The 11585-nt window shown below is 39.6% G+C and overlaps 2 protein-coding genes across 2 annotated transcripts; both read left to right on the plus strand.

Annotated features, from left to right (window-relative positions):
* The first annotated feature begins 4775 nt into the window (after window positions 1-4775).
* On the plus strand, window positions 4776-8917 carry LOC136487901 (uncharacterized). The gene is made up of 4 exons (XM_066484994.1): window positions 4776-5516; window positions 5639-5678; window positions 5769-5784; window positions 6870-8917. Exons 1-4 carry the CDS (start codon window positions 4776-4778, stop codon window positions 6913-6915), a joined length of 843 nt encoding a protein of 280 aa, XP_066341091.1. The 3' UTR covers window positions 6916-8917.
* Window positions 8918-10001: 1084 nt separating this feature from the next.
* On the plus strand, window positions 10002-11103 carry LOC136487546 (citrate-binding protein-like). The gene is made up of 2 exons (XM_066484669.1): window positions 10002-10317; window positions 10400-11103. The coding sequence occupies exons 1-2, from the start codon at window positions 10051-10053 to the stop codon at window positions 10784-10786; spliced, it is 654 nt and encodes a 217-aa protein (XP_066340766.1). The 5' UTR covers window positions 10002-10050; the 3' UTR covers window positions 10787-11103.
* Window positions 11104-11585: the final 482 nt, after the last annotated feature.

An 11585-nucleotide genomic window follows, 5' to 3' on the forward strand; every position in this document is an offset into this window, starting at 1 on the left:
TGTTCCAAATACAGAATCCATCAGATTGTTGCAACAAGTGTCCAGCCAGTTTCTGGGGTCGCCCAGTATCTTTAACATTTTTTTAACACACAGCAAAACAATCAATGTTTGCTTATATATGCCCTTAATGCCTTAAAAAATTTCAGGATTTTTGTAATTAGATTATAAGATTTCCCGGAACTGTAAACAATAACTGATGCATATGAGTATAAATCATAAGCACTAAATTTTAGAAGTGCATCCTCCAGCTGTAACTATGCAATCGGAGAAGGGACTATCATCAGATTGGCTCGATTGCAAGTTATGAGATGACGAATTGGCAGGCAAATTACCTGGAGGAGGGACGCACAGCTCTCAGCATGTTCGACCTTGTCGAAGTGGCGGCTCAACCAGGTCCAGTCCCAGGCGGAGGGCCACGAGGCGAGGAGGCGATGGTGCAGAAGCAGTAGCCGGCGTCGCGAGGAGGCGGCGATACAGAAGCAGGCGGTGGTCGACCGCGGGCGCGCGGCGGGCGGCGGTGGCCGACGGCGGGCGCGCGCAGGCAGCAACCCAAGCACCAAGGTCCACTGAGGGGATATGATGCGGCCATTTCTTCTTTTTTTTAATCTCGGATGCGGCCATTTCAGCTGTGGACAAGAGGATACGACATACGAGAGAAGAGAGAAAGAGTTACGATTCACAAGCTGGCTTGCTGTTTTGGGCCTTGTGTCATGGGCCTTTGCTTTAGAAAGACACGTAACAGGTTTAGACTCTGCTAAAAAAACGTACAAGGTTTACACTCTATTTGTATTTCCTTCTAGACGCACCGTACACCAACCGGACTCGTGTATGCCGAAATGAACACAGACGTGCGCCCAAGCGTATATAAAATCACCAAATCTGCCTGAGGCCTGATCTAAATTGATTCCAGCGTCTAAACCAAGTCTAGCTCACAGCATGGAAAATCAAGGTGACGGTAACTGCACAACACCAGATGTGGACATCGAATCTTCAACAAGGGATAAAAAAAGAGGAAATATGATCAAAGCTTTGGCTCGAACATTAACAAAGATTTAGAGTTGATGAAAGAGGTTCAACACAATGCATCAAGTGAGGACAATCCTTCTGGATACATATCCGATTCAATTGTTTCCCAAGGTAATATTCCATCATAATATCGTGTTTTATATTTTTTAATATCTATAAATATTAAAAAATCTTTTGGTTAAAATTACAGGCTATGTTTGTGAAGGTGATCAAATTTCTGATTCACAATCACAAATAAAAAAAGATTCAAAGATGATGGGAGAGGTTCGAGACAATGCAACAAGTGAGGAGATACATTCTCAATGCAAATTTGAATCAACCGTTTCCCAAGGTATATAAAACATCATAATGTTGTGTTTGATATCTTTGAATACACATAAATGTTTAAAAATTGGTTAAACTTCCATACTATGTTTGTGAAGATGATCAAAGTTCTGATTCACAAATCAAAAAGGATTCAGAGATCATGGAAGAGGTTCAAGCTAATGCAACAAGTGAGGATATACCTTCTCGACACAACAAGCCAAAAAAATGCATATTTGATTCAATTGTTTCGCAAGGTAATAGCATCATATATTTTTATATTTTTTAAATATCATCTAAGATTAAAAATAACTTTTGCTTAAACTTACAGACTATCTTTGTGATGAAGAAGACACTGCTATTATAGAATCAATTACAAATTCGGATGACAAAAGAATAGTTGTAAGAGTGGGGGATTCATTTGTTTCTTTCTTCCACTTTAAATGTTTATTGAGCTCTACAGACCAAATATACGACGACGTGAGTTCAATTATCCTTACCTATATTACTAAAGTAAGGATCTTGTAAAACAATTAAAGTATTAACATTCTAAATGCAGGTCATGGATGCATACATCAACCTCCTTAAAGCCGAAAAGCATCTATTGTGTAGGGATGAAGGGTCAACAATTTACCTAGAGACTACATTAGGAACAGGAATCCTCCATCGTGATGGTCAGAATTGCCAAAAAGATATATCAAGTCGTAGAGATGATGAGATCGTGGACCGGGTGACCCAATATATAAATCATGATTTGGTAATTACGAAACTTATATCATATAACCAAATTTCGTATGTGCTTGAATTTTAACCCTATTTAATATTTCAACAGGTATTTATCCCTATTAACATTACCAAATGTCATTGGTACCTTGGTGTGATAAATAGCAAAAAACATCAGATTCAAATTCTAGACTCGTATGGATACATGAGAAGGAGCGACCTAAAATATGTTGTAAGTACTTGTTTACTCTATTCTTTTGTAATTCATCACAATTGTAAGTACTTATATATTATATTCTTTTGTAATTCAACTCAATATAAAAAATGTTAAATTTTGTAATTCAAATAATAGTTAAAAGGAGTGGAGCGTCAAATCGAAATAGCATCGAGGCATATGGAGCTAAAAGATTATAATTGGCCAGACCTAAAGGTAACATCATGGCCTTTTGACGAGGTATTTAAGGGGGAAATTCAACAAAAAGACAGGTAAACTCCTATGTTTAATTAATACAGTACAAATATAACCTTCTCACTTGCATTTTTAAATAATAATTATGAAAATAAATTTATATATTAATTATGTATCTGCAGCTCATCATGTGGTCTGTTTGTACTAAATTACATGGAATATTGGACAGGAGACCAACTAACTGATGAGATTACTCAGGTAAATATCATTAAACAAATATATTGTACATTGCTTACAAGTTACAAATATAGCAAAATAATTGAATGAAAAATATACTTCTTTGCAGGAACACATGACAAAATTTAGATTAAAATTAGCTGCGATACTATTGGATTCACCACTAAACACCGCTGCAATATGTGAATACGAGAAAAGCAGTTCGGAAGAAGAAGAAGTAGATCCTAATGACTGTGTCATGATAGAAAAACCTGAGCAAGCTTTGCATGAGTCAATATTACTAGAACCAAACAAACAGTTAAATACAATGTCGTCTGAGGACATATACTATTCGATATGTGAATATATCTTATCGACGAATGATGAAGAAAATTTGAGGTACGTGACAAATTCTACTGTCCATCGTAAACGTTTAAATATATCAATATATTTATTATTGTGTTAACTACTAACATTTTAATGCATATACAATACTCTAATTACAGGAAAGAATGGGTGCGAAGCTCTAATCCATACATTATAAGCTTAACATTGGAGAAAATAAAAGATATTTTACAACTAAATAGCTCTATGGATGTTGAATGTTTCAACCTAGGGGTGCGTATGGTCGCGAACAACGAAATGATGTATATGTGGGAACCATCTTGCCATATGCTAGACTTGAAGCTCAGTGTATGTATTTATCTATAACTAAATGCAAGTAATTATTTGAATATCTAATTTCAAAAGAATTAACATAATTTTATTTGATACAGAAAATTTGTAACTACCGCAAATACTATTCATTTCGGGTCAAGTCTGAACCTGAAGATCTAAAAAGTATATTTCAGCCTTGGCCAGCAAACGGAATTGATCCATCTTCATGCCAATTGGTAAGTTTTCATTAAAAAAATTATACATTCAATATATCATTATATATTATTATATAACAAAACATAATTTGGTTGCAGATACTGGTGCCTTTTTATTATAGTGGAGAGTACAGTCTATATTCATTTGATATGAGGAACAGATCAATTTCAATTATAGATCCAACACCGAGGGAAGAATTAATTGAGAGAAATGCTATATACAAATTCTACTCTGATAGAATACAAAAAATTGGAAGAATTTTTGATACAGCCATGCAAATATCAAATCCCAAATGGAACGACGATGTATATGATTGGCGAAGACTGTTTCCAAAATGTGTTCCAAAGACAATAGACGTGTAAGCCTAATTTCATCATACAAAATATAAGTCTCGTCTGCTTAAATAATTCTGATTTTTTTAATTGTGTGCAGCAAATCAACTGGATATTTGGTCCTATATTTCATGAACACGTGGAATGGTCAAGGATTTATTTCGAAAATATGCATGGTACAAAAATAAATAAATTAATAGTTCTATTAATAACTTTATCGTATTGCATATTAGTGTTATATTATCATTAATATATTGGTCTTCATACAATAAACTAATTATTTTCTTCAAATTACCTGCAGGATCCAAACCTACTAAGGATGTGGTTTCTCGTCGATATCCTTAAATACGAAAGGAATGAATGCGCTGAAAACATTCCACTATATGTAAGAGAAGGACTTAAGAAGCTATCGATAACATTGCAATAGAGTACGTAATAAGCTATATAAACATGGTATTAATAAAGTTATTTAGTACCTATGACAAAGAATGTAAGTATATAGGAAATTGAAAGAGTTATTTTGTGGTTTTTTTAAAGTTTAAACCGGTTCGTATTTGTGTACCATACGAGCTTTATATTACTCAATCTTGAATTCTCTTTTTATAATTTTTTAAATTGAACCAATATTAAGAAATAATTCATATCTAAAAACATGTGCGTGCCGCACGTGCACTTTTACTAGTATCTATAAAGGAGAGAAGAAATTGAAATCTATTGTTATTGTTACCAGAAAAACTTCTTACCCACCTTAGATTGACAGGTGTCCCATGAAAGAATGACCTTAGATTGACAGGTGGTCCCACGAAAGAATGACCTTAGATTGACAGGTGGTCCCACGAAAGAATGACCTTAGATTGACAGGTGGGTCCACGAGAGAATTACGGCAGAAACACATGGAACACCCGTGTTTCTCTCTTGCGCGCCGCGCAACCTCGCGTTTTTTTTCACCGAGGGACCGCCGACCCGCCCGCGTGTACCCGCAGCGGTTACTGCCTTCGCTTCCTTCGCTGCACGACTCCGTCCTATTTTGGCAGGCCACGGCAATCCCGCACGTGCTCCTCCCATCTACCGCTGCCGCTGCCGCTGCCGCTGCCGCCACCGCGGCGGGGTCCGCGGACCCACACTGCCAGGCCGCACGGAACCAATGTCCCAGGGAGGCGTGGCGGAGGGGACTCAGCAGAGGCCCTGTCGATGGTGGAGAAGGGCCGCCCGACCTCGATCCGGCCAGCCCGGCCTCAATCCGTCCTCGATCCGTCCAAGATCGACGCGGAGGGCCGCCTGGCCTCGATCCGGCCAAGAGCGGCGCGGAGGAGAACCGTCTGGCCTCAATCCAGCCAGCCCAGCCTCGATCCGTCCATGGTCGACGCGGAGAAGGGTCGTCTGGCCTCGATCCGGCCAATGGCTGTGCTGAGGAGAGCCGACTAGCCTCGATCCGACCAAGGGCGGTGGATCCAACGACGTCTTCTTCGAGGCTTGCCGTGCTCGTCGGCTGCGGTGGTGCCTGTGCGGCCGCCGCTCCTCCGCCGCACCCGCTCGCTGCGAAGCCCAAGGACGAGCCGGACCCCGGCGACGGCAGGCAGAGGGTCACCGTCTTCTTCAGCAGGCAGACCAGCACCGCCGAGGGCTTCACCAAGGTTCCTATTGAAATTCTGCTTGTTGTGTTTATGGTTCCTTCTACAGACTACAGCCACAGCTCGCCGCTGGGTTCGCACCTTCCACCGCGTAGTGTTGATCGTGGCTAATTACTTTTGGTCAGGATGTAACAGGATCAGGGGATGTGACTGCTCGCATTTGGGGTGAGAGATGGTTTCATACCCATCATTTTTTCTTGTCTTGTGCATCACATGTAGTTTTATTTTCTTCCTTTATTTATCTGAACTCTGCAGAGATTTGCAAATTCAGGTGGCAGCACAAAATGCACAATGTTAGAAAGTTTACCCTGTACAAAAGAAAAAAGATATCATGCTCTAGCTTCCTCTGTTCTACTGATAATTTGTTAATTACTTTTTTCCTTTCCTGCATTATCATGCTCTAGCTTCCTCTGTTCTTTTTTTCTTTCTTGCATATAAGATCTTGTTTACCCATTTTAGTTTAGGATTTAAACTATTTATTGACATTTAAAGGCTACAAGTGCCTGAATCCATTGGTTCGGTTCTTTGGTTGTTCGTGCGTGTGCGTAGTCCTGTCTGATTACCTACTGCTATTAGTTTCATATTAATTACTTGTCCTTGTGGATGGATATCATCATACCTGGATCTCTTTCTGTGTATGTGTGGAGATATGTGGTGCCGAGATCATCATGTTCCTGCATGGTTAGCTGCCAAGCCTGAACAATCCTAAACTAGATGACCGCCAAATCTGTTTCTGTTTTTTCTATAATTTGTCATGACAGGTTATTTGCATCCATGACAAGTTGCTATGGATTCGGGATATGATCTCTCTGCTTTGTGCCCATCATACAAGCAGGAATAGTAGATTTCTCATTTCTGTACTCATGGTCCCATGGCCTGTTTAAACTAAATTGATATGGTATACACTTTGCTGTCTTAGCTTTGATATCTGATCAGATTGTTAACTGCGCGGTCACATCATTGGTGGACTATTTGGCCATGGGTGCAGCACAGCGTGCTACTTTTTCTAATACAATTAAATGTTCTAATAATGATGAGATGATTAAATTTTCTGAATTGAGTTGTGAAGTAGGTTCTGCAATGCTAAATGTGCCATGCATTGTTCCAAGAGTTAACATAAGGTTTCATTTCCAAATCTTTATGATTTATATAAGAAAAATATTAGTGTTGGTATCATGATTCATGAAGAGCATTGAAGCATTAATAGTACTTTCTTTGGAAGAATTTCAAAATCTACTGTGGGGTCATCTGCTATTCTACTCCTCACTTTTTGATTTTTTTAGATGGTGATGTCGAGTTTGCCGGAGATTGGCCTAATATAGCATCTTTTCCTGAATTTTTGGTTCATGGACTCAGGCAGCTGGTTAAGTCACATTCAATGATGATTGAGAGGAATTACTGAAGCCCTCGATGACATGTCCCTGAAGGTGAGAAAGATCGCTCATCCTAAATGGTGCAGCGTTTTACCTCTTGCTACCTTTTCTTGTTATGAAGTCAATTTTCCATTCATCTCTTGTTTTGAGATAAATAAAGTTGTGCAAAAAAAACATCTATTAAATTTATAGGCTTTAGTAAGTGGAATAATTCTGGGAACACAGAGCATGTTATGATGAGATAAGAATCATAATTTTAGGAGAAATAGATCAGATGCAGAGGATATAAAGAAGTTTGCTGCCTTTTTAATGATTGGCCAGCTTTGCTGAACTGTATGACATGAAGGACTCTGTATCTGTATGCATTGCCTGCATACAGATACATGAAGCAAGATGATGCTTGCATTTATTTCATCATTGTCTGCATACATGAAATGTGTTATATTTTATCAGCTTGCTTGTACTCAGAATCAAACTGATGTCTTGTTTGGAGCTTTCATTATGCAAAGTTTCACTCTTTTTTTTTAATCCAAAAATCTTGCTACATCTGAAATTGTTTAGGTTTCGTTTTAGAAAGAATTTATAATTTTATTGACTTTACGACTGGACCATTTTTGGATCGTATTGCAACAACTATTTCTGTGCATGCTAGCAACAATTGGCAAGGGACATTATGCTGCTGCTGCACTTGAGACAGGTACCTGTGATTCTTGTCTTTGCATTAAGGTCTAGCTTCATATACCTTTCCCATTATCGTTTATGTATGCTTTTGTTGATATGAACATGACCTCAATATTCCATTGCTTGTTGATGTATTGCAAACAGAAACTGACATCTTTTACCCGCTTCTTTATAGTTCCTGTTATGTCAATGTCACTTCTGAATGTTTGCAAGGCTTGTGCTGTTGAGCAGATGGTCATTCAGTCCGTCTGAGTGCATGTTGAACTCTTGACTTCTGTCTTTCTGAATAAGTATTCTGATTTTAAAGAGTAAACTGATTGGATTATTCTTCTTGTGTCTGCATTCACAATATTACTTTGTCAGCCCAATGTGAAGTAATTTTTATGGAAAGTAATCTCCTTGGTTCAGCAAATGCACATCATGGTCAAGTGGAACTTTTGATAGCCTTTTGGAGCCTTTTCTTTTAATTATAATGCCACCACTAGAACCGGCTTTTATAAAAGAATAATTATAAGCCCAAATGGTAGGAACATTTTGAAGAGCCAACAATTGATGCATATAGTAATGGGAGTGACAGAGATCTCTTCACATTGCCGATTAGAGAGGATGTCAGAAACTTAGAACCGTGTGTGTTTTCATCGTCATTCAAAGAAAGACTAAGAGTTGGTTTTCACCATGAAGGATTTACACCTTGCCATTTGTTTAAATATTATTGTCAACCAAGTGAGTCCCTAAATTTATCTATTGTTACTGGTTGCTGCAGAACTTTGATTAACACTAGAAATGCATGCCGCTAAGGTCCTATAGAAAATGGAAGTGTTTGTTAGGAGTCCTTATTGATTATACATATGTGTTACTTATAACTAAGTTGTTCATTTGGTCCCCTTCAATTTTACATAGATTAGAAAATTTGGACTGATGTTGCCATTGGATTTGATGATTTTATTGCTGCTGGTCTTGGAGGAACCACTAACTACGTGAAAGCAACATGGAGATAAAACAGGCGGATGGAAGGCAAACTCTTATTGACTATAATTCCTACCAGTAACTACTAGAAGACTTGGAGAAAAAGCAGAAAGACCGAAGTGCAGCCTTGATTGACTGGAATTCCTCTGAATGAAATTTCTAATGTAAATATTTTTCTTTATGAATGAAATTTTCTAGAAAGACACGTGCGTGCCGCATGTGCATGTGCACTAGTAAATCTAACTAGTCTTTCGGGCGCGCCCATGCGCGTGGCCCACTGGCCACACGTATTTTTTTGAGGGAAAAAAAGATATAATCAAAGTTGGCCTGCATGTTGATTTGAGAAAAGTTCGAGGAGGCTTTCGCAAAAAAATGTTGAGAGGGTTTGTGGGGCGCCGGTTGATTTTCGAAAAAAATCAAAGTTAGTACAAATTTTTTTTGTAGCTTTAAATTAATTGGAAAATCTAATTTTGTCTGTAATTAATTGGAATAATTCATAGCTGCAGCTTCTATGGTTCAATTATGGTGAAATTTTTATGGTACGCTAATTATTGTATGCTTAAACTATAGTAAAAATTTCGTACTCATTGGACTATGTATAACTTAGTTATAGATAAATTTTAATTAATTATAGACAAAATTGGATTTTTCAATTAATCTAAAGCTAAAAAAAAAAATTTGTACTAAAGCATACCGTATTATATATTCACTGTGTGGATCTATTCATGTGGAGTCCAATAAAATTAGATTTTTTATTTTATGATTTTTCTATGATTTACTATGATTTTTTCAAAAATTTACCGAAAATAAATAGGAAAAATGAATTCAAACCCACCGGAACTGCAGCAAACCACTGGTACTGTAGCAAATCCGCAGTTACTGTAGCAAAACCGCTGTCAAAAACCTCATGTGGGGTAAAATAGAAGTTCAGGGATAAAACAGACAGTTTTATAGTTGGAGGGTGAAGTAGACCAAATATGAAAAGTGGGGGTTAAGTAGACTTTTTCTCACTAGTAAATCTAATGGTGACAAATCTCTAGTCGACACTATCCGATCCCTTGGCGGGTGCAGTAGCATCCAGGGCTGCCGGCCCAACAGTCTGCGCTTCCAAGGCCGCACTCAATGCCATGCCACTTAAAAATAGTAAGGCCGCATTCGATCGATATATGCAAACATACAGACGGCCGGCCGGTCACATGGCACTTTGGGCCCAACACACAACGTCCAAAAGGTAGGTTCCTGCCTTTCTTAAAAAAAAAAAGTTTCCTCTCTACTCTGCCGGCCAGATAGATCACAAAAGTACTTAATTATAAGACTTTTGCTATTTATATGTTGACAAATTTCTTTGATACCAAATCTGTCAGATTTCTATACGTTTGATTGTGATTTAGGATTTATGCTAACTATCTGTTAGGATTTGACCATACAAAAATCTGTCGACGTATAACTAACACTTCCACTCCCTAATTATAAATGACGGTATGTAGTGCGATTACATCGTACGTCCTAGCTAAGCTATGCCTCGGGCCAGCAGCCTCCTTCCTTGGCTGCTCATCATCCTGCTGCTGCCGCTGGCCATGCGCGCCGCCGCCATGGACACGACCGTCGGCTTCACCGAGGTGCCGCTCACGGAGGCGCAGTTCCCGGTGCAGAGGCCCTACGACGTGCCGCTCCATGAGCGGTTCGAGTTCCGCGGCGGCGTCCGGCGGATGTGGGTGTACTGCACCGACAAGCCCCACACCCCCACCAGCCACACCAAGCCCCGCACCGAGATCGGCATCAAGGTAAGTAGTAATCCGTAGAACGAAGATGCCAATCAGTCAATCTTCACTGACATCTCTCTCTTGGATCTTCAATAATCTGCAGCAAAACTACAGCTCCGGCGTGTGGCAGTTCGAGGGCTACGGCTACGTGCCCTCCGGCACGACGGGGGTGTCCGTGATGCAGGTGTTCGGCGCCGCGCCGCCGCACGCCACCACGCTCATGCTCCACGTCTACGGCGGCGCGCTGCGCTACTACGACCGGCAGCTGGTGGAGGACTGCATCTACGACCGCTGGTTCAAGCTCAACGTGGTCCACGACGTGGACGCGGCGGAGCTCGCCGTGTTCGTCGACGGCAAGCCGCGGCTGCGCGTTGCCGGCCGCGGCGGCCGCGTGCACACCTTCAAGTTCGGGGTGTACACGCAGACGCGGCCGTCGCACAGGATGGAGTCGCGGTGGAGAGACGTCAAGGTGTTCACTAAGAAGAATTAAGGTCGTCTAATAATAATAATAATAATATAAAGCAGGCTCGCTCGTTGGAGATCATGGCCGGAGCACTCACATGCCGTCATTTTCGGTTGTTGGCATGTCCGTCCACTACTACTACTCGTCGTTAATATATAATCGATGTGGTATGGTATGTGGTGGATGGATGAACATGTCCCTGTCAACAATCAACTAGGATTGAATAAATGAAATCACATGTATGGTGCCTCTGGTTCGAAAGGAAAAGATAAAGAAATCAGGGTTCCTCTGGCCTCAAAAGATTTGTGAGGGATGAATTCCAGTAAAACCTTTTTGATGAAAAATTCAGTGAAATTGTTTTTATTTACACCTCAAATAAATCAGGCAGAGGTCCTGATAGTTTTGTCCATTTTCCTTTTAACTCGTGAACAAGCCAAAGTTTGCCATATCGAGAACCTACTTCCACGGTTGTAGGGATTAACTCCTACTCCCCATGTTCCCTAAAGCAAGTCGTTTTGAAATCGACACGGTCATCGAGAAATAAACTTTAACCGCTACTTTTTTATGTTAAATATATTTAAAATATAGTTAAAGTATACTTTTGTGAAACTACATTTCAAGATCAATCTACTTATATCTCTTTTACATTTTCAAACTCAACACAAAAGAATTTATTTATAGTCAAAGTTTAAAATATTTGACTTAAGAGTTAAGACAACCTCAAAACGACTCACTTTAGGAAACCAGAGGTAGTAGTTGGGTAGTGGCTGAACCATCTCTTCCTGACACTAATTTAATACATGTTTATAGCATATTCTAATGGAAG

The sequence above is a fragment of the Miscanthus floridulus genome, chromosome 10 (assembly GCF_019320115.1).
Source record: "Miscanthus floridulus cultivar M001 chromosome 10, ASM1932011v1, whole genome shotgun sequence".
NCBI lineage: Eukaryota > Viridiplantae > Streptophyta > Magnoliopsida > Poales > Poaceae > Miscanthus > Miscanthus floridulus.

Excerpts from the sequence above, each read along its gene's own strand:
- LOC136487901 (XM_066484994.1), top strand. The coding sequence starts at position 4,776 with ATGGAACACCCGTGTTTCTCTCTTGCGCGCCGCGCAACCTCGCGTTTT. Across the intron at positions 5,517-5,638 it reads CCGCCGAGGGCTTCACCAAG|GATGTAACAGGATCAGGGGA; the intron begins GTTCCTATTGAA and ends ACTTTTGGTCAG.
- LOC136487546 (XM_066484669.1), top strand. The coding sequence starts at position 10,051 with ATGCCTCGGGCCAGCAGCCTCCTTCCTTGGCTGCTCATCATCCTGCTG. Across the intron at positions 10,318-10,399 it reads GCACCGAGATCGGCATCAAG|CAAAACTACAGCTCCGGCGT; the intron begins GTAAGTAGTAAT and ends AATAATCTGCAG.